This window comes from Chrysemys picta, chromosome 20, assembly GCF_011386835.1.
Source record: "Chrysemys picta bellii isolate R12L10 chromosome 20, ASM1138683v2, whole genome shotgun sequence".
NCBI lineage: Eukaryota > Metazoa > Chordata > Testudines > Emydidae > Chrysemys > Chrysemys picta.
In genome coordinates this window covers 15,369,561-15,391,629 of record NC_088810.1, presented here as the reverse complement: position 1 = coordinate 15,391,629, position 22,069 = coordinate 15,369,561, and the positions used below count along the sequence as shown (strand labels likewise).

The window sequence follows — 22,069 nt, the reverse complement described above, 5'->3', positions numbered from 1 at the left end:
TAACAGGAGCGGGGCAGCTGTCCCACCCTGAGGCTGGTCTCGCCCGGGAGACCTGCAAGTGCTGCAGGGAGCGAGGAGGGGGCTCAGGAGGGGGTGCTCTCCCTTCACTGTCAGTGCTGGCCCCACCGCTCCTGTGCGGTGCTAGGGGGCGCTCTGTCCAGTAAGGGGCACTCTCCCTGTGGAGCCGGGGTGAGACACCAGCCCAAGTCCCAACTACTTGTGATCGATAAGGAACCAACTTTTCATCCCAGTCGGGGTGTTAGCCCCTGGGCCCCGGCCCAACTCCATCTCCAGTAATTACCTACTTCTTCTCACAGGGTCAGATATTTGTCACTTCCTGTCCTAAACTGCTGGGCAGCATCACTATGCGTCTGTTAAGCAGCTGCCATGTCCCACCCCAGGGGTGGCTGCATTGCGGCAGTGGGTGAAGGAATCCCCTATGTCTGAACAGTCTCCTCCTCTCCCCAGCTGTACCTGGGCGTGGTGTTAGCTGCTGTGGTCATAGTCACCGGCTGCTTCTCCTACTACCAGGAAGCCAAGAGCTCCAAGATTATGGATTCCTTCAAAAACATGGTACCACAGGTAGGAGCTCCCCTCTCTCATCCTTTGCACCCTGCTGGCACCACGTGGCACGGGAAGGAGCACCAACGAAGGGAGGAGACTGACCATCTGAATAAAGGCAGCTCAGGCTGGAAGGATCATGGCCAAGCTACAAAACATTGATTGCAACAAACCCACAGCTACCAAGGAGTGCCCACTTCATGGGGGATAGAACCTGGGTCTTCCAGTGCCTAAGGCCCAGCCTCCTGAGCTAGAGGAGGATCCTCACTGACTCCTAGCAATATAGGGCCTATGTCACACAGACAAGCAGTTCTGATTCCATCCAGTAGAGGGAAGAATTTTCCCCTCTGAGCCTCCCTTTTGATCCTAAATCTCCTTGACAGGAGAGACAGACCCAAGCAGCACAAGTGGAATCTGGGTTGGGGACACCTGTAAAGGCTTGGGGCAGGGTCTGGGATTTTGGTCCATTTGGAAAACGTGGGTCCAAGTCCAGTTTCAGGGTGTTAAGATCTCGGCTGGTCCCTTGCGGCGGGTAACTCAGCCAGTGTGGTTCCAGAGCTCCCTCTAGTGGCGGCCGGGCCACAAATAGTAGTTGATGAGCCCGCGACAGCCATGGGGAAATGGCCTTTTAGCTCAGTAGCAGCTGTCTTTAGACCCAGAGTTCCCAGATTCCGGGGGCATGGGCATGGCGTTGCAAGAGCTGCTGTTGCAGAAATATCCCAGGCCCATCGCTGAGCAATGGGAGAAGAGAACACAGAGCTGGAGGCTCTCCAGGGATCCCCGAGCCCGTCTGGGGGATCCCCCTCCTCCCTGAGCTGGCAGCGCAGCCACAGGGCCATTTCTGAGTTTGGACGCAACCGTGCTTAGCTTTTGGCTTTGTCCCAACCTCTGAGGCCTCCGTGCTTCCTCCTTCCAGCCAGTCTCTGAAACGCTGCATTGATGGGCTGGGATCCCACTCTCCCGCTGATAGAGTCACCCCACTGAAGTGGAGAGAGATCAGAATCAGGCCTGTGCCATGCCTTGCCTGGCCGGCGGCAGGAGAGCCCACGGGGCAGGCATTGGGGTGGTGGGGACAGAGAAGCAGCTGCAGTGATGGGTGGGCAGCACTTCCCTCTGCTGGCTGGACGAGGGGGCGCAGCTGTGACCCCCACGCACTGTGAGAGTCCAGAACTCCACTGGGAGTTTCACCTGAGCCCAGCAGCAGGCCAAGCCCTGGAAAAGGGTGGGGGTGGGCTCAGGACATGCAAGGTAAACCACATGCACTTGCAGCTTTGCTCACAGCTTCCACTGGCAGGGCCGTCCTGCAGGGCTCCCCACCCAGGGCTGGGACCCATCGGATCAGATGGGGGTCAGCGGTGCACAGCAGGCTGGGGCGTTACAGGGGACTCCAGGGGTGCGGGAGCCGGGCGCAGTGCTCTTGCCTTTACCTCTCCTTCTGGTTGCGTTGGGCAGCAAGCCCTGGTGATCCGAGAGGGCGAGAAGATCCAGATCAACGCCGAGAACGTGGTGGTGGGAGACCTGGTGGAGGTGAAGGGGGGAGACCGGGTCCCTGCTGATCTGCGCATCATCTCCTCCCACGGCTGCAAGGTGAGGATGGCGGGGCTGTGTCCTGGGCTGGCGTGGGGGCTCCATAGGCTAGAGGAGAGGGAGGCATGGCCGCTATAGGGCAATCAGTGCAGACTGACTGGACAGATGGACCCTGCTTTGTCGATCTTACACAAAAAGGCTTATGAGGTCTTGCTGCTCTCGTGGCCCTATGAGATTTACCCACAGGGCCATATAGGGGGATATTGGAAGGGCCGCTGCAGCCCACCCCTTGGACTCTGTAGGGATCCCCATACTGGGGGGCATGTAGGCGGGCCCTGGCTCCTGTCCGATCCCCATGGGCAGCAGGCTGTGTCAGGACAGTCTGGGGGGAGGTCGCAGGGTCTCGTCCCGGCCGAATCTCCAGGTCCCATGTGAACCCTGGGCTCCCCTGCAGGGATGGGGTGAAAGTGGAAGCCGGGCTGTCCCGGTATGCCTGGCTGCAGCATCCCTGTATCCCCCACTGCCAGCCCAAACCCTGGAGCCCTCGGAAACCCCCCAGCCCTCTCTGATAAAGGCCCTAATCCCTCCCCTGCCCCGCAATGATAAGCACCCCAGATCCAACCGTCCCCCCACCAGCTGCTGAACCCCCTCCCCCCCTTCCATCCCTAAATTCGCGTGTCCACATGCTCCCCCCCCCACGCCCCTCCCCCAAGTGAGCTGCGTGGGATAAGGGAGCTTGCCAGCAGCCCATGCTCTGTGCAGAAGGCCCCATGTGAACTAGTGCTGAGGTTGGGGGGCACTGCAGGGGTGGGACATGGGAGCCCCAAGAGCAGGGGGGTTTGTCCATCTGTCTATTAGGGCAGAATCGGGGCTTATGGGCTGATGCCAGTAACAGGGCAGGGGACTGATAATGACTGAGGCAGATTGCCCCCGTGCTGTCTGTCTGTTCCTCCCGTCTCTGTCTCTCTTGGGCCCCGAAGCCCCTGACCGGCCTCCCGTTGCCTTGGCAGGTAGATAACTCCTCCCTGACGGGCGAGTCGGAGCCACAGACCCGCTCCCCCGAGTTCACCCACGAGAACCCCCTGGAGACCCGCAACATCTGCTTCTTCTCCACCAACTGTGTGGAAGGTGAAGGGGGGAGGGGGCTGCCGGGCCACTCAATTTACGGCCCGTCCCTGGATCTGCAGGGCTGTCCCACGTGCCCCCCCGGCACTTAGCCTGGGGTGGTTATGGAGCCCTGAAATCCGTATGTGCGTGTGTGGGGGGTGATGAGGAGTCGGGAGGGGGGGCGGAACTGAGCAAAGGGGAGTTGAAATGGCCAGACTGGGGGGAAATGAGAAGGGTTATTACCCCCAGGGCAGCCTAACCCCAGAATTGCAGAGACAGTGCCAGTGAGGGTGCCCAGGCAGGTGACCGGGCCGTGATGCCAGGAAGGTCTGGCCCTGGCACACAGACTGCTGTGCTGAGAGACGGGCCAGAGGGAATGCTGTGCTGAATGGAGAGCCCTGGAGGCTGGGGGGGCCCCATTGCTCAGAGAAGGGCCTAACCCCAGAGACAAGCCAGGCCTCAACCCCCGCCAGGCCCATCCCCTACCCAATGGGTGGCACGCGCTTGCCTGCTAACAGTGAGGGGCCTCGTCCAGTCCTGATGCTGCCAATAAGGGGCCAGCCTGGTGGGATGGGCTGAGACCACCCCACAAGCTCATTGCACAGAATAGCCACCAGGCAGGGGAGGGACAAAGGCAAGACAAGCAGTGCACGGGGGAGTTGCTACATTGTTGGGGTCCCTCAATCCATCCTTTACCGGAGCTGCTCCTGAGCCCCCTCCCAGCCCCGGACCGCTCACCCCAGTTCTAGTCTTCCCCACAGAGTACTTGAAATACCTGTCTCCCCTCCCCCCACCGCACTAGGCACTGCCCGGGGCATCGTCATCTCAACTGGGGACCGCACAGTGATGGGCCGCATCGCCTCGCTGGCTTCGGGGCTGGAGGTGGGCCGCACCCCCATCGCCATGGAGATCGAGCACTTCATCCAGCTCATCACCGGGGTGGCCGTCTTCCTGGGCCTCTCCTTCTTCATCCTCTCCCTCATCCTCGGCTACACCTGGCTGGAGGCCGTCATCTTCCTCATCGGCATCATCGTCGCCAACGTCCCGGAGGGGCTCCTGGCAACCGTCACGGTAACAGGTTCCGCTCCTGCACTGCCCAAGGGCGGGGCTGGGTGTCTGGCCAGGCCCCCTGGCTCAGCCAGCGCAGGGCGGTCTGACCACACTGGCAGTGCCAGGTGCAAATCCTGCCCCCCCCCATACCTGCTCTGACCCCCGCCCCTCCGGCCCGCAGGTGTGTCTGACCCTCACCGCCAAGCGCATGGCGCGCAAGAACTGCCTGGTGAAGAACCTGGAGGCGGTGGAGACGCTGGGCTCCACCTCCACCATCTGCTCAGACAAGACGGGCACCCTGACCCAGAACCGCATGACGGTCGCCCACATGTGGTTCGACAACCAGATCCACGAGGCTGACACCACCGAGGACCAGTCCGGTGAGAGGTTGTCGCTGCTACCTGCCGCCTGCTCCCCCCACCCGCGCTGCCTGTGCCCCCCGCCATCTGTGCCATCACCACTCCACCACCCCCTTGCCCTTCACCAATGCCATCACCACCCTAGCGTCCCTGCCCACACCCCCGCCACTTACACTCCCCCCCAACACCACTATGTCCTTCTGCCTGCAACCCTGGGACTGCCACCACCGCCCGCACCCCTGCCACTATCACCACCACCTAAGTCTACGTTTACGCCAGCACTGTCGTTGGTAAAACTTTTGTCAGTCAGGGTGTGAAAAAACCACACCACTGACCGATGTAAGTTTCACTGACAAAAGCACCGGTGTGGACAGCCATAGCTACTGCTGCTGTTTGCGGGTGGTTAAATTATGCAGGCAGGAGCGCTCTCTCCCATCGGCACAGAGCGGCTACATGGGAGACCTGACAGTGGTGCAGCTGTAAGGTGTGTAGTGTAGACATAGCGTTAGCCTGCCCTGTGAGCGAACTGTCTTTTTCCACACACTGGGTAACAATGCGTCATATAGGGGAGACTGAGGCACAAACAGGACTCATATAAATACTACAAAATATTCCCACTTTGTCACACTCCTCCACTGCGTGTGCCCTCACCCCCCATCCCTACCTATGCCCCATGCCAACTCCACCTGTGCTCTCACATACCACCCGCCATTGTGTGCCATCACCACCCATCTCTACCCATGTCCCCCACTACCACCACTGCTTGCACCCTCCACCACTGTCCCTCTCACCCGTGCCCTCACCCCCTGTCATCAACACCCACGTGCCATGGCCGCTTGTACCCTACACCCATGCACCTTGTGCCTCCCGCCACCCCATCTGTGCCCCCTGACACCACCTCCACTCTACCCGCACCATCTAGCCACCCCTAACTCATCATCTTGTGCATCTCCCCGCCCCAGCCATCCTTGCCTCCCCCCACCTGCGTCTGTCTAACCCCTGGTGCTGCTTCAGGGCAGGGCTGAGGTGGGGGTACAGGGGCGAACCTGTGGCACTGCAGGGTCAGCTGTGCTGAGTCCCAGAATGTGCCCTGGGCAGAGGGTAGCATGGCAGTGCCTGCAGGGTGGATGTGGCAAGCCTCACACGCAGCACCCGTGTTCCACGTTCCTCTCCCGAATTCCTGGCTCTTCTTTCCCTTGTTTGCCTCTGTCTCGGTTCAATCCCATGGGACCTGACTTTGGGAGGCTCTGGTTTGGAGACCTGGGCACCTCCCAAAAGGCTCTGCTGGATTAGAGATTGTAGGATAGATCCTGGCTACTCCATCCAGGCCTCTCCTGGCAGGGGGTGCTGTAGATGGCGGGGCAGGAGCACTGGCTGTGCGGGGAGTTCCTGGCTACTCCAGTCCCAGCCTCTGCCAGCAGGGGACACTGTGGGGGGCAGGGCAGTAGTACTGGCTTGGGGGGAGTTCTGGCTGCTCTAGTCCCAGCCTCGGCCAGCAGGGGGCGCTGTACATGACACTGCTGCAGCCAGGCAGTGGGGCTCGGCTCGCTGCTCCGGTCCTATGGTCGGGGGCTGGATGGGGTCATGTGGCTGACTGGTGTGTCTCCTGCCAGGTGCAACCTTCGATAAGCGCTCGCCCACCTGGGCGGCCCTGGCCCGCATCGCCGGCCTGTGCAATCGAGCCGTCTTCAAGCCAGGCCAAGAGAACGTCTCCATCTCCAAGGCAAGCTGGGTTCCTGGACCCCACCCCTCGCTCCCGGGCTCCCTGCACGGCTCCCCCAAGCGAGATGGGCCCCAGCACTGAGCGCACCAGACTCTCCAGGAGATATGGGCTCTGCAGGTCTCCCCTTGTCTCCCCCATCCTTCACGCTGCTCTGATCCCTGCCTGGGGCACCACGTGAGATCGAGGAGGGGGCCGTGAGGAGCTGCACTGAGATGGGATCTTGGCTTCCCACAGCCAGATGGGCTCAGACTGCCCGGGGGGCTTGGACCGCCCCCATCGTCTGCCATGCTGCCAGAGCTCTGTCCGGCCCGGACCCCCCACCGGGGAGCTGGCCTCAGAGCACACGGACCTGTGCAGCTCCCCCTTGGCCGCAGGGCCAGCCTGGGGAGAGAGCAGCGCATGGGAGCGTGCTTTCCTAGGGCCGGATCCCAGAGCCAGGGGCTGTTCAGTCTGACCCATAGCACGTGGCTGGGTTGTTCCCTGCCTTGGCAGGATTGTCAGCCTCAGAGCAATGGCCAGGGAGCCCCATAGCCCGTCCGCCAGCCCCGCCAGATCAGAGCATTGCCCAGCGAGCCCCACGGCCCGTCCGCCAGCCCCGCCAGCCCAGAGCAATTCCCAGCGAGCCCCATGGCCCGTCCGCCAGATCAGAGCATTGCCTAGTGAGCCCCATAGCCCGTCCGCCAGCCGTGCTAGATCAGAGCAATGCCCAGCGAGCCCCATGGCCCATCCGCCTGCTGCTCCAGATCAGAGCAATGCCCAGCGAGCCCCACGGCCCATCCGCCTGCTGCTCCAGATCAGAGCAATGCCCAGCGAGCCGATAACCCCTTCTCTGCCTCAGTAGGACAGAGCTGTGGCCTGTGTCTCCCCATGTCCCTGACTCTGCCACCCAGCATCAGAGCCATGAAGCCAGCTAGTCCTTTATCCCCCGGCCGTGTTGGATCAGACCCATGTAGATCAGTGTCCCTGGCTCCTGGATCAGAGCACTGGGCCCACAGGTTTCCTGCATATTTTAGATCAGATGTCCCCAAACTTTGTTATAGTGGGGTACATGCTACACCTCCCCTCCCATTGACCATTGCCACACAGTCGCACCCCCCTCCCATTGGCCATCACCCAGCCATACCTCCCCTCCCATTGGCCATCACCCAGCCACACCTCCCCTCCCATTGGCCCGGGACCCACTACCCCGGCCATGGCTCCCCTGCCTCACATTGACCATGGCCCCACCTTGCCTCCTGACCCATTGGCCATAGCCTCGCCCTGTCTCTGCAGCCACTGGCCACAGCCATACCTCCCCTCCCATTGGCCAGTGCCCCTACCTTACACCATCGATTGGCCACACCATGCCTCCCCTCTCATTGGCCATGGCCCCACCCAACCTCCTCACACATTGGCCATAGCCTTGCCCCACTTCCACATCCATTGGTCTCTGCCATGCCTCCTATTCTATTGGGCATGGCCTCATCCTGCCTCCCCTCCTATTGGCCATGACCCCAGCCACACCTTCCCTCCTATTGGCCAGGGCTCCGCTACCACACCCCATCCATGGGCTATGGTCATGACTGCCCTCCCATTGGCTGTGACCCCAGCTGCACTTCTCATCCCTTCACCCCACCAGTCTGCTCAGCAGTGCTCCCTCTGGGCTGCTCTTGCCCCACACTGACGGCCCCTCTCCCCTCGGCAGCGGGACACAGCGGGCGACGCCTCCGAGTCGGCCCTGCTCAAGTGCATCCAGCTCTCCTGCGGCTCGGTCAAGAAGATGCGGGACAAGAACCCCAAAGTGACAGAGATTCCCTTCAACTCCACCAACAAGTACCAGGTGGGCTGGGGCTGGGGCCGGAGCATGGGCCCGGGGCTCAGAGGGGCACAAGCTGGGTTGATATGGGCACAGATCAGGAACAGACGTGGGGCTGGGGGGGTCAGTGTGCGACGGGGAGGGAATCGGGCTGTGGCTTGGAGATGGCATTGGGGATAAGTGTGGGAATGCAATGAGTCTACGGGAAAGTTGTGCCCCTTGGGGGGCAGCCATGCAGTGGGGTGCTGGCCGCTCGGCTCCCAGCTGCCCCACAGCGTCCTCAGCCCCCAGCTTCTCAATGGGGTGCTGGCCACTGAGCTCCCAGCCCCACAGCATCCTCAGCCCCCAGCTTCTCAATGGCGTGCTGGCCACTGAGCTCCCAACCCCACAGCGTCCTCAGCCCCCCGCTGCTCAGTGGGGCGCTGGCCACTTGGCTCCCAGCCCCCCAGCAGCCACAGTCCCCAGCTGAGCCGGCTGATCTTGGCTGTTGTCAATATTCATTCAGCAGGTTCAATCCCCATGGATAATAGTTGGGCATAGACAGGATGCTGCGCTCTGGCCAGCGACCAGCTCCCAGCCGCAGCCTGCTGCGCCCCCAGACACAGGGCCGGGAGGAGCTGGAGGGAGCCAGGGAGCCCCAGGCCTGCTCAGGCTGCGTGTGCAGGGAGAGCGGCCCAGGGCAGAGGGCGGGGAGGAGAGGCACTGGGATGGGATGGGGAGGAGAGCAGGTGAGTTGGGGGCAAAAGGATGGGAGGGCCTAGAGAGACAGAGGAAAAGGTCCTGGGCCAGCCATGGGGCGAGCGGCAGGCGACTCAGGGTGCAGCGCTGGAGGGAGGTGAGCCCCGTCCTCCCAGCGTGGCTCCCCCTAGCCGGCTCCCCGTTGTGTTCCAGCTCTCCATCCACGAGCGTGAGGACAATCCTGAGGGCTACTTGCTGGTGATGAAGGGCGCGCCGGAGCGCATCCTCGACCGCTGCTCCACCATCCTGGCGCAGGGCCAGGAGCTGCTCCTGGATGAGGAGATGAGAGATGCCTTCCAGAACGCCTACCTCGAGCTGGGCGGGCTTGGGGAGCGAGTGCTGGGTGAGGGCACCCGGGCACTGGGGGGGAAGGGCCGAGAGGACACATGGGGGGAGACTATGAACGAGCGAACACCGTGTGTGTGTGCGCGCGCACGGGGGATTGTGAGCACCAACAGGGCAGGGATGATTGTGCTCGGTGGGGGGGTGGTCTGGCCGCGGCTCACGCTGGCACTCTCGGCTCTCCCAGGCTTCTGCCACCTCAACCTGCCCCAAGACAAGTTTCCCCGGGGGTTCAAGTTTGACGCGGACGAGGTCAACTTCCCCACCACCGGCCTGTGCTTTGTGGGGCTCATGTCCATGATCGACCCGCCCCGGGCGGCTGTGCCGGATGCGGTGGGCAAGTGCCGGAGCGCAGGGATTAAGGTAAGGCCGTTGGGCAGAGATCTCACCGCCCAGTCAGGCGAGCCCATACTCCAGGCTGAGGGCAGAGCATAGGTGGGGCCGTGCAGACAGTCAGCAATGCTCGCTGCCTCGCTGGATACAAAGCCAGGGACCCTGTGCGAAACCCAGCAGGCATGATGCCTTGGCCCAGACACTGCGTTGTCAGGAGCAGAACCCAGGAGTCCTGGCTCCTACTTTAACCACTAGATCACACTCCCTGCTGCATCTAGGAGTCCTGACTCCCAGCCACCCTGCTCTAACCACTCCTCCCAGTGCTGGCTTAAACCACTAGACCTCACTCCCCGCTGTGTTTAGGAGTCCTGACTTCCAGCCACCATCCCCAGTCTAAAAACTAGACCTCGCTTCTCTCCCAGAGCTGGGAACAGAACCCAGGAGTCCTGGCTCCCAGCTACCCTGCTCTAATCACTAGTCCCTACCCCTCCCAGAGCTGGGAACAGAATCCAGGAGTCCTGGCTCCCAGCTCCATTGCCAGGGCACTGGACCCTGCCCATCAGTGTCCATGCCCTGACTGCTGCCTGGCTCCACCCCCAGGTGATCATGGTGACCGGCGACCACCCCATCACCGCCAAGGCCATCGCCAAGGGCGTGGGCATCATCTCCGAGGGCAACGAGACGGTGGAGGACATCGCGGCCCGGCTCAACATCCCCGTTACCCAGGTCAACCCCAGGTAAGCCGGCCCTGGCTCCCAGGGCCCCCTGGCCAGGCTGTGGGGAGCTGGCCAGCCCTGACGCTGCTCTCGCCCCGCAGGGAAGCCAAGGCCTGTGTGGTACATGGCTCTGACCTCAAGGACATGACTCCGGAGAAGCTGGACGAGATCCTCAAGAACCACACAGAGATTGTCTTTGCCCGCACCTCCCCGCAGCAGAAGCTCATCATCGTGGAGGGCTGCCAGAGGCAGGTGAGAACCTGCGCCCTGTGGGGGATCCCTGCCCTGAGCACCCAGCCTGCCCCCTGCTGGCCAGCCTGACCCACACACCTGCCCCTAACTGCCCCACTGGGGAGGCCTAGGCCAGTGCCCTCCAGGCTGCACGCCCCCAGGGACGGCTGTCAGCCTGGGTCGCTCTGAACGGCTGGCTGTGAGAGGTCCCTGCCCTTCCGAAACCTGCCGCCCTGCCCTGCTTCTAATAGAGCCGGGCACTGTGGGTTAGTGACCACCAGGGGAATTGCCATGGCTACCACAGCACTCATGTGTCCATGGGTTGAGCCGCACCCAACTGGCGCAAAGGCTCGGTGCCATCCGGGCAGCTCCACTCTCCTCCAGACGGCCGCCGTGCAGTCCAGCTCCTGACCGGCGAGCTCAGAGCCAGGCTCACTGGGGCCATCCCCTCCCCTTGCGCAGAGCCCCAAGGACATAAAAAGGGGAGTAATTGTTCTAGCCACTAGACCCCACCCCACTCCCAAAGCTGGGGATAGAACCCAGGAGTCCTGCCTCCCAACCGCCCTGCTCTAACCACTAAACTCCACTCCCCATCCAAGCCAGGACTATAACCCAGGAGCCCTGGCTCTCAGCTCCCCACTGCTGTAACCTCTAGACCCCACTCCCCATCCAGAGTAAGAAATAGAACCCAGGAGTCCTGTTCCCTCTAGCCTTTCTTTCACTCCCAATCTATGTAGCCCCCTGTGTCTCAAGGACTCAGTCACCAGCCCCATCTCTGGGGGGGGGGGGAGGAGGCAGGAGCCTCCCCCCCCGCCCACCCCCAAGCCCTGCGATGTGTGGCAGGGACCGGGTGACAGTCCCAGGGTGAATGCAGTGACCTGTGCCATGTTTGGGCCAAACATCAGTGCTATCCGGGCAGGAGGGACCTGGTCAGGATTGGGGGTGTACGTCCCCTCCAGCCCCACTGCGCCCCCACAGCACGATTGTGCAGTGGAGCCAGTGCCCCTTCTTTAGTCACCCCCACAGCGCCCTCCCCTTGGGGGTCTCCCACCCTGCCCAGCCCCCAGCTGGAGGGCTGGCACTGCCCCTCCGGGTGCTGATCCTGCCTCTCCCTCCTTAGGGGGCCATCGTGGCCGTGACAGGGGATGGAGTGAACGACTCGCCTGCCCTGAAGAAGGCCGACATCGGCATCGCCATGGGCATCGCCGGCTCCGACGTCTCCAAGCAGGCGGCCGACATGATCTTGCTGGACGACAACTTCGCCTCCATCGTGACAGGGGTGGAAGAAGGTGGGTGCCTGGGCTGGTGTGGGGGCGGGGAGGCGGGCAGCACTTCAAACCCTGCTCCCTCAAACCCAGCCAATTTGTGACCCGGACATCAGCCAAGCACCAGGCAGGCTCCAGGATCCAGGGCACCCAAGGACGTGGGCCTGGCACTGGCTCGCCCAGCCCAGCCCCCGCCTCAGATCAGCCCCCTGCTGCCTTGCCGTGGGGCAGTCCTCCAACCACAGAGCCCTGATGGGTGCCCAAAGCTCCCCGAGCTGGCTGCAGCAAGCCGTGTGCCGGCCCGCGCCGGAGTAGACTGGTGCTGCTGGGCTTGGAGCCTGGCCCGGTGCCGCTGTCTCTGGGCCCGGCTGGCACCCGGCAGGCTGAGAGTGGAGGAAGCTGATGTTGCCGCTGCCCTGATTGTGCCAGGCCTTGCCAAAGGCAGCAACACGGCCTCCCCCCCCCCGATCCGCCCCCCAGTGCCGCCTTCGTCCTCTGCCCACCTCCCCTCTGCCCCGCTACTCTCCTTCTCCCTGTGCTTTCTCCTGCCAGGCCGCCTGATCTTCGATAACCTCAAGAAATCCATCGCCTACACGCTGACCAGCAACATCCCCGAGATCACCCCCTTCCTGCTCTTCATCATCATCAATATCCCGCTGCCCCTGGGCACCGTCACCATCCTCTGCATCGACCTGGGCACCGACATGGTGGGGGAAGGGAGCAGGGGTGTGATGGGACGGGGGATGATATTGGAAGTTGGGGAGGGGTGAATGAGAGCGGGGTGGGGGAGGAGAACAGTGCCCCGGGGCAGAGGGTGGCAATAACAGGAGTTGCTGCACCTCTGCCCTTAGCCTTGGCCACAGCTGCACCCTGAGGATGCCCCTTCTCTTGCCCATGGCTCAGGGCACCGAGTCCCTCAAGGGCACCAGGGCGAACTAGGTGCAGCCGGCTGCCAGGTCCGCTGGGGACCCAAGGGGCCGGGTCAGGGGATTGGGCCCTGCAGGCAGCAAGGCCAACGGCTCCTCCTCCTCCTGGCACAGGGATGGAAGCAGTGAGGATTCAAGCCTGGCTTGGTTTGCGTGGCGTGGTGGGCTTTGCCCTCCCTGGGCTCCAGCCAGCCCCGCTCCCTGCGTCCCAGGCCCCAGCCCTGGGCTGCTGTGGCGGGAAGAGAGTGGTTTCAGCTGGTAGCACCAATCCCAGACTGGCTGCACTACGGTTTGTGCTCAGTGTCATGGCATGAAAGTCCCACAGCACAGCCCTCCCCTCCCAGCCCCCCCATTGGGCTGCAGCATGCTGGTGCCACATGGCCAGGTAGGGCCTGGCTCTGCTGGGCAAAATCATTCCCCTCCCCCCATGTCTCAGACGGTCTCAATGGGGGCAACCCAAGCTGAATAACCCATACACTAGATGGATGTGGGGGGGGGGATGGGCAAGTCAGTCAATGGGTGGAGGGAGGGAGGGAAAGGCAGGTCAGTGGATGGAGGGGAGGGATGGACAGGCAGGTCAGTGGCGGAGGGAGGGAGGGAAAGGCAGGTCAGTGGATGGAGAGAGGAATGGACAGGCCGGTCAGTGGGAAGGGGAGGGAGGGATGGACAAGCGGGTCAGTGGGAGGGGGAAGAAGGGATGGACTGGCAAGTCAGTGGGTGGATGGAGAGAGGGATGGATGGAAAGACAGGTCAGTGGGGTGGGAGGGATGGACAGGCAGGTCAGTGGAGGGAGGGGGGAGGGATGGACAAGCAGGTCAGTGGGGGTTGGAGGGAAGGACAGACACGTCAGTGGAGGCTGGAGGGAAGGACAGGCAGATCAGTGGGGGTTGGAGGGAAGGACAGGCAGATCAGTGGGGGTTGGAGGGAAGGACAGGCTAGTCAGTGGATAGATGGAAGAGGGGTTGGAGGGAAGGACAGGCAGATCAGTGCGGGGTTGGAGGGATGGACAGGCAGATCAGTGGGGGCTGGAGGGATGGACATGCAGGTCAGTGGGGGTTGGAGGGATGGACAGGCAGGTCAGTGGATAGATGGAAGGAGGGAGGGAGGGATGGACAGACTGGTCAGTGGGGGTTGGAGGGATGGAGACCCTGCAGACCCCAAGCAGGGAGAGCGGAGGTGGGGTGGGTGCCAGAGGACAAGGGGGTTGCAGTAAGCCCAGGAGAACGGAGGCTGACTCTCGGGCGACCTTTCCAAGTCACACAGTCTCTGGGGCCATGGACTCATTTCCTCCCTGGGTGCATCGTTATGGGCAGTTCACACCGGGCTGGAGATGCCCTCGCTGTGGCACCAGACAATCCCACCCAGGGGATGCGCCCACTGAGGGTTCTCCGTCCCCAGAGAGCTGGAGCCTGGAACCTGACAAGGAGCTTAGCCTGGATCTGAGCCCTGAGTCCCTCCCTCGAGATGCCACGGGAGGAAGGGGTTTCCTATCTCTGTTGAGTAGGAGTCCCTGGACCCCAGCCCCATTCACGACCGGCCCCTCGTGCCCCACCAGGTCCCTGCTATCTCCCTGGCCTACGAAGCCGCAGAAAGCGACATCATGAAGAGGCAGCCGCGGAACCCCAAGACGGACAAGCTGGTGAATGAGCGACTCATCAGCATGGCCTACGGGCAGATCGGTGAGTGGGGCTGTGGGCACTGTCTGCTCAACCTGCGGCTGCAGCCCTGGACTGAGACCCCCAGCCTAGGGGCTGCAGAAAGTCATGCTGGTGGTTCAATAGAGGGTGCCCTCCCCCGAGTTAGTGCTGAACCTGGTATCCCAGCATGGCAGCAGGGGGCGCTGTGCTGCAGCGAGTGGCACTGACCAGTGTCCCAGCGTGGCAGCAGGGGGCGCTGCGCTGCAGGGAGCAGAGGCGGTTAGCACTGACCAGTACCCCAGCGTGGCAGCAGGGGGCGCTGTGCTGCGGGAAGCAGAGGTGGTTAGCACTGACCAGTACCCCAGCGTGGCAGCAGGGGGCACTGTGCAGCGGGGAGCAGAGGCGGTTAGCACTGACCAGTACTCCAGCATAGCAGCAGGGGGCGCTGTGCAGCGGGGAGCAGAAGCGGTTAGCACTGACCAGTACCCCAGCGTGGCAGCAGGGGGCGCTGTGCTGCTGGAGGTGGCACCATCCAGGTGAGACACACAGCTCTGCTGGGGTAACGGTCTGCAGCACAGGAGGCTCCTGGGGGCGAGGGCCTTGTCCTTGCAGCCGACCCAGCCTGCGCAGGGCTCTGGCCCGTCAGCTGAGCCCCACTTGGGAGGGAGCCGGCATGCAGCGCCAATGGGCCGTGCCACGTGGCCGGAGTGCTGGGCGGGTCCGTGGAGAGCCATGGCTCCTTTGCAGTTTGGACTGGTACTGGACAACCAGGAAGGAAGGAGCATTTATGGGTCTCTGCTCCTCTCTCTCTCGGTGGCCCTTCCCCCCTACCCTGCCATCCCCCCCAGGTATGATCCAGGCCCTGGGCGGGTTTTTCACCTACTTTGTGATCTTGGCGGAGAACGGGTTCCTGCCGTCCACCCTGCTGGGCATCCGCCTGGACTGGGACGACCGCTCCAAAAATGACCTGGAGGACAGCTACGGGCAGGAGTGGGTGAGTGCGGAGCCGGGGGTGGGGGGCAGGCGGGGCCCCACTTCTCCCGTGTCAGCATTCGCAGAGCTCCCATCAGCCCCCCTTGCAGCTGGGGGACAGGGGACTGACTGAGGGGCCCGGAGCCAGCTGCCCTCCCTTGTGCCCAGTGTCCCATCCCTGTCCCCGCAGACCTACGAGCAGCGCAAGGTGGTGGAGTTCACGTGCCACACGGCCTTCTTCGCCAGCATCGTGGTGGTGCAGTGGGCCGACCTCATCATCTGCAAGACCCGGAGGAACTCCGTCTTCCAGCAGGGCATGAAGTGAGTCTCAGCCCACCCACCCCCGGTCCTGCACCCTCCTGCTCACACAGGACTTGCGGGACTTCTGTGGTGACAGGGGAGGGGAGGTTTGGCCATACCACAGGGTGGTGGACTCAGCAGGGGACGCTGGGCCCAGTGCCCCAGAGGGAGCTGTGCTGCAGGAAGTGGAATGAGAGGTTCAGCGAGGGGGGGGCTGTCCCCGCCAAGCCAGTGCTGATGCCAGTGCCCTGGGGCAGTGCTGGGGGGTGCTGTGCTGCAGGGTGTGGGGTGGGAAGCTCAGGAAGGGGGGCTCTCCCGTCTGAGCCAGTGCTGGGCCCAGTGCCCCAAGCGGAGGTGTGTTGCAGAGAGTGGAGTGGGGGGCTCAGTAGGGGGCTCCCTGCTTGCAGGCAGTGCTGGCCCCAGCGTGGCACTAGGGGGCGCTGTGCTGCTGGCCGGTCCATTGCTCAGATGAGCCATAAACCAGCAGTTCTGCTCGCGCCTCCTGGGTGGGCAAATTCCGGATCCCAACTGGCTTTGCACAGCTCCCTTCAGTAGACACCGAACCACCCCCACCCCAACCCCCGACCCAAAGCCCTCTGTCCCTAGGACTCCTCGCACCTCCCTGTGGGCTGCCACAGGCTGAGGCCAGGGGGAGGGGGAGGGGGGGCTCAGGTTGTTGCCCATCCTTCCCCCCCTCCTGCATTTCCTGTGTTGTGTTCTTCTCCCCTCCAGGAACAAAATTCTGATTTTCGGTCTCCTCGAAGAGACGGCCTTGGCCGCCTTCCTGTCCTACTGCCCTGGCATGGGGGTGGCGCTGCGGATGTACCCGCTCAAGTGAGTGACACGCGGCCATGGGGCAGGGCCCCGAAGGGCACAGATAGCAGGGAGCTGCTGTCCCCCTCGCATGCCTCGGCCTGGCTCCCTTTCCCCAGCACGGGCACCGGGTGGCGCAATCCAGCCTCCACCCCCACAGGGTCTCCCCAGCAGCACGGTCCCCAATGCTCCCCCCCCTGCGCTTCAGAGTCCCCCCGGCAGAGCAGTCCCTAGCGCTCCCCCCGGCAGGGTCCCCCCCGGCGGCACAGTCCCTAGCACTCCCCCCGGCAGGGTCTCCCCAGAAGCACGGTCCCCAATGCTCCCCCCCCCACACACTTCCGGGTCACCCCGGCTGCGCAGTCCCTAGGGCTCCCCCCTGGAAGGGTCCCCCCGGCAGCACAGTCCCTAGCGCTCCCCCCGACAGGGTCCCCCCCCGGCAGCGCAGTCCCTAGGGCTCCCCCCCGCAGAATCCCCCCATGGCACAGCCCCTAACGCTCCCCCTGCCCTCCCACAGGGTCACTTGGTGGTTCTGCGCCTTCCCGTACAGCCTGCTGATCTTTGTGTACGATGAAGTGCGGAAGCTGATCCTGCGGCGCTATCCTGGTGGTGAGCTCCTGCCTGCCACGGGCCCCCTTCCCTCTCGTCCCCCCCCCCGCAGTGCCACACGCTCCCACCCACCCCCTGCCCCCACTCCCACTCTGCCATTGGGCTCCCCAGCTCCCTCTATCCCTACTGCCCTGGGCCAGGGTTCGACCTGGTGCCTGGGAGGGGAAGGCAACAGGCCCTGCTGCCCTGGGGTTGGATCGGGGCCCGTGAACTGCCTGCTGGCAGAGACGCTTGGCTCTGGAGGGCGGCTGTGCCGAGCAGGGAATGGACGTCATGTCTCCCCCTAGCCCAGGCCTGTGTCTGACCCACTGTACCTCTCACCCTGCCCTGGCACCGCCACCCCCAAGCCAGGCGCACCCCCTGGAGCCGGGGGCTCCGTCTCTGCCTGCTCCCCCGTTTGCTGGCACTGACGAGCTTCTCTCCCTTCCTTCCCCAGGCTGGGTGGAGAAGGAGACGTATTACTGAGCTGGGCCAGCCAGGCGGCTCCTCTCTCCACGTCGCTGCTCCGCCGAGGCCGCCTGGCACCACCGCAAACCTTAGAGCAGAATGGGGGGGGGGACATCAGCAGCACACGCTGCCCTGTGTAGATCTAACGCGTAGGCACTAACCCTGCCGGGACGAGGGGACGAGACCCCGGATCCCTGCCCTGGTAGCTAGGCGGGGCGGTAGGCAGAGCAGGCTTGACCCCAATTGGCCCCTGCTGATTTCCATGTGGGGAGGGGAGCTGGCTTGATGACACAGAGACCCTGGACGGGCCTATGGGGGAGAGAGGGCAGCCAAGCTCTGGTGGGTCCCAGCCGGGCTCTGTGGAGCCAGCAGCCCTTGGCCAGAGAAAGAGGGAGTGAGTGTTTGTGTGTGGGGGGGGCACCCTAGGGCCCCTGGTGTGAGGATGAAAGGCACCCCCAGGTAGGGTGACCACCCGTCCTGAAGCAGGCAGGACAGTCCCGAAATACAGAGTTCAAGCCCCGGTCTGGGACTGAGGTAGACCTTAGCCCCACCATTGCCACAAGACCCCACCCCTGCTCCTCCTCTCCCCTCCAAGGTCTCGCCCCCTGGCCAGGCTGGAAGCTGGAGCTGGACCTGGACCATAGTAAGAACCACCCAAGGAGCCCAGGCCGCTGTGGGCAGCCCCAGACCCTGCACCTGCCCTGGGCGGCACACACCAGGGGGCAGGGACACAGGATGCTGTCAAGCACCCCAGCCCCCCACTCAGGGCAGGTGGAGGCTCTGGGGCTCCCTACCGCAGCCTGGCCTCCCTGGGTGGCTCTTACCACAGCCTGGCTCTGGCTTCTGGCCTGGCCATGGGGCAGGGCCTTGAGGGGGGAAGAGGAAGAGCAGGGGGTGGAGCCAAAGAGGGGGGCGGGGCTCCTGCATGTGTCCCACTTTTCCCTTTTGAAAAGGTGGTCACTCTACCCCCAGGCCTGGCATGTAGGAGCTCCCCATGGCTGTGAGCAGATCCCCGCCCCCCACACTATACTGGTGCTGGGGGGTTGTTTGCTGGGGCAACACTGCCCTGGGTGGGGGTAGAGGGGCAGGGGGTCTGGTCACTGCCCTGGTGGGGATGCGGGGGTCTGGTCACTGCCCTGGGCAGAGGGGAGAGGACAGGGCATCTGATCACTGGCCCAGGTGGGTTAGGGAGGGTCCAGGGGGTCTGGTCACTTCCCTGGGCTGGAGGTGGAGGGGCAGAGGAGCCCCCACAAGCAGGCTCCTCGTATGTCGAAGATGTGCAATAAAAATAATTTAACCCCTTCCTGCCTCAGAGTTCCTTCAGCTCCACGCCCAGTCACAGCGACAAGTCTGCTTGGGAAGGAGGGACTAGAACGTGGAACGTGGCCTCTGGCTCCATCACCTCTGCCTCTGGGCTAACGGGGAGCACGTCCTGCCCTCGCCCCTGAGCCTCTCGAGGGCAGCACGAGCGTGTCGTATTCCTTGGTACCAGAGCTGGCCTAGCCTCAGAGCTGCTCACCCCAGTTGTGCTCAGTTTCCTCCGCCAGGCATGGCTGAGGCCTGTTACAATACAGTGTTGTACACATAGCGCTACCTAGTGGCTGAACAGTATAATACAGTTTAACATTCCATTACCTCTCCCTCTTTAAGTTCTACATTCCCACCATTTACCATAGTTATCCTGCCACGCTCTCTTTGAAGTTCAGTACGGATCAGGCTGTTGAGTGTCTCTGAATCGTGCTGGTTTCCTAATTACAGAACTGAACACGTAGCAACTTGGTCATCTGGCTGTCCATTAGTTACGACTGGCTCTGGTTGGTTTGGACTGGCTCCTTCTCGTTCTGCATCTGCCATCTGCAGAGTTTGCGCTGTTGATTGTTCTTTCTGAGGAGCAAACTGTAAATGCGGATGATTGCTGCTGAACTGTCGGTCTCGATCACATATGATCTGGACCCTGAATTCTTTTTCTGTAGGAAAACTGTAGGTAGGTCTTGTAGGTCTCGACCAAGGTACTTTACCATCCCTACTATACCTCTCAGTTCTGGTACATTCAATTCTCAAATTGCTTTTACTTTCTCAGGGCTAGGACTGATTCCATCTTGTCAGTCCCAAAAACTCAATTTGGGATAGGCAGAAAATACATTTTTCTTCAAAAAGAACAGGAGTACTTGTGGCATCTTAGAGACTATCAAATTTATTAGAGCATAAGCTTTCGTGGACTACAGCCCACTTTTTCGGATGCATACATTTTTCTTGTTTACCTTGAATCCAGCTTGACTGATGAGGCTTCAGACTTCATTGTGGGTTTCGGTGTGTTCTTCCATCAAAGATCCATACATCAGAATAGTGTCCATGAAAACTACAACTCCATTTGTGTCTGTTAACAGTGATGCCATTTCTCTTTGGAAAATTTCAGGTGCACTGGCAATCCCAAAAGGTGATCATTGAAAGCAAAATCTCCCAAAGGGTGTGATCAATGGAATCAGTTTAGCACTTCCTTTGGCTAAAGAAATTCACCAGAATCCGTGCGAGGCATCCAGCTTGGAGAAGCTCATTCACTGGAGGTTTTCAAAAGGAGGCCGGGGAGCCATCTGTCTTGGATGGTTTAGACACAACATCTTGGTAGGATGTGAGACTAGATGACACTTGCGGTCCCTTCTAATCTGTGGTTCTTTGAATACTGGGACTCTTCTCACTTTGGAGAGGAAGTCATCCAGTGTTGGGAGGACATATTTTTCTCTTACAACTGCTTCATTAAGTCTTGAGATCCACACAGATTTTATATTTTTACTTTTTTTTATATATATAACCGGTACCATTGGGGTGCACCACGCTGCTGGCTCAGAGATTTTCTCAATTATGCCAGTTAGCGCCATTCTCTTTAACTCAGTTTGTACTTTATGAAGTAATGGGATAGGAATTCTGCTAGGTGCGTGTACACCGTATGGCTCAGCTTTGTCTCCTCAAGTGATTTGTACTGGATCTCCTTTCAGAAGTCCAAGTTCACCAAATATTCCATTGAATTCTTCCACCTTTCTCACTAGGCCCATCATGGCTGCCACAGTGTGGCTCAGAAGGTTGTTGGTCTGTGATCCTTTGATCATGTGCACTCTGGATGCATAGCTTTTCCCTTTTGTAAGTTGTTTCTGTGGTGAACTGGCCCATGCAGTTCAGAATCCCTCCATGGCTAATCCGGGCTAGACTTCAGCTCTGGGCGGGGTTGAAGGGGATTGTAAGGTTCTTCTGAGGTGACTGTGATGTCAGCTCCCGAGTCAATTTTAAAGTCAATAGTCTTGCCAGGAATATTCAGTTTTACATTCCAGGCCGGCTCTGGGTCATCACAAGTGATAGATCCCAGAAACAATGGCTCTTGATGGTCTGTAATACGAGTCAACTCCCTGACTAATTTGGTGTGGCAAAGAGGGGCAAAATGTCCATATTTCAGGCATATATTACACCATGCACCTTTGGCGGGACATGCATCATCTCTTGGGATATGACTTTTTCTACACCTTGTGCATCTAGGCTGGAATTTATCCCCCTTGGCCTGGGAGTTCTCTCTCCTTGCCATGGGTCTTATAGGAATGACTTAGCACTCATACTGCATCTATTAACAGCTTCTAAGCTAGTTTCTTGTTTTTCAAGTTTGGCAAGTTGCTCTTGGTTTCACCTGCTCAGACTGCTTTGCTATTTGAATAACTGTGGCTAGGGTTAAATCTCTCTTCAGTTTTGGCTGCTGAGAAAGGTTTTTATCTGTTAACCCAATAACCAGTCTGTCTCTAATATTTTCATGTTTGGCTGTCATTTTGAGAATGCAAATGTCTGCAGAGCTCTTATAAAACATTCAACATTTTCCCCTGGTCCTTGAATTCGCTGGTGAAAACATGCTCTTTCATAAACCACATTTCTCTGAGATGTAAAGTATACATCAAAATAGCCAGAACCCTTTCATTTGTGACTGCCTTCATTACAGTCAAAGGATTTAAAGACACGCTGTGCCTGCTTCCCCCGGGCATAAATGACAGATGATACCTGAAGGTCTCCAGTTTCTTATGCAGCGTCATAGCAATGCAAAATCTTGCCAAGTACGGCTTCCAGTCTGTGCATTGGGAAGGTTTGTCAAAGCTGAAGTTCTCTGGGGCATTGAAGAGCGGCGTCTTGATGAGATCCTGCAAGCTTTGTTGCTGTTTTCCTTCTGTTTTTTTCTTCTTAGTTTACTCCTGACACCATGTCATGTTCCTCTGTACAGATCTGGCCTGGCTACAGAGCTTGCTTATCTACCCCAGATGTAATCATCATAAGATCACTTAATGCTCTGCCCAGTGTGGCTGAGGCCTGGTTAAATAAGATGCCACCTCACCTCTGAACAATCTATACAATGTAGCATTCCATGGGGGGCACCGTCTCCCCTCCCCAGGGCATCACAGCAGGAGGCACCTCCCACCATGGGATGCTCAGGGGCATCTCTGGCTGGGAGGCGGGGGTTGTGTCTAATACTCTCCTGGCAATGGGGGGAGCACATCTGCAGTGGGCCAGGGCCTCCTTGCATCCTGCCAGCCCCACCCATCACATGCCATTGGGCCCCTGCCATGGGCCTGGGCTGGGCTCTTGGTGGGTGCTC

At 60.9% G+C, this 22,069-nt stretch overlaps 1 protein-coding gene across 2 annotated transcripts in view; it reads left to right on the top strand.

Moving 5' to 3' along the window:
- Positions 1-18,750, top strand: part of LOC101950302 (sodium/potassium-transporting ATPase subunit alpha-2) — a 30,613-nt gene extending 11,863 nt beyond the window's left edge. Inside the window, exons 5-23 of one of the 2 annotated variants that reach the window (XM_005293763.5) lie at positions 469-582; positions 2,014-2,148; positions 3,099-3,216; positions 3,998-4,266; positions 4,427-4,625; positions 6,218-6,327; positions 8,012-8,146; positions 9,014-9,203; positions 9,390-9,565; positions 10,136-10,272; positions 10,353-10,503; positions 11,603-11,771; positions 12,300-12,454; positions 14,229-14,352; positions 15,159-15,304; positions 15,473-15,603; positions 16,315-16,416; positions 16,910-17,001; positions 17,438-18,750. In XM_005293763.5, coding sequence (XP_005293820.1) covers positions 469-582; positions 2,014-2,148; positions 3,099-3,216; positions 3,998-4,266; positions 4,427-4,625; positions 6,218-6,327; positions 8,012-8,146; positions 9,014-9,203; positions 9,390-9,565; positions 10,136-10,272; positions 10,353-10,503; positions 11,603-11,771; positions 12,300-12,454; positions 14,229-14,352; positions 15,159-15,304; positions 15,473-15,603; positions 16,315-16,416; positions 16,910-17,001; positions 17,438-17,466 — 2,682 coding nt within the window. In that variant the 3' untranslated portion in view covers positions 17,467-18,750. Of the gene's footprint in view, positions 1-468; positions 583-2,013; positions 2,149-3,098; positions 3,217-3,997; positions 4,267-4,426; positions 4,626-6,217; positions 6,328-8,011; positions 8,147-9,013; positions 9,204-9,389; positions 9,566-10,135; positions 10,273-10,352; positions 10,504-11,602; positions 11,772-12,299; positions 12,455-14,228; positions 14,353-15,158; positions 15,305-15,472; positions 15,604-16,314; positions 16,417-16,909; positions 17,002-17,437 lie in introns of those variants that run through there. The other variant, XM_042843375.2, reaches the window with a different exon arrangement.
- Positions 18,751-22,069: the final 3,319 nt, after the last annotated feature.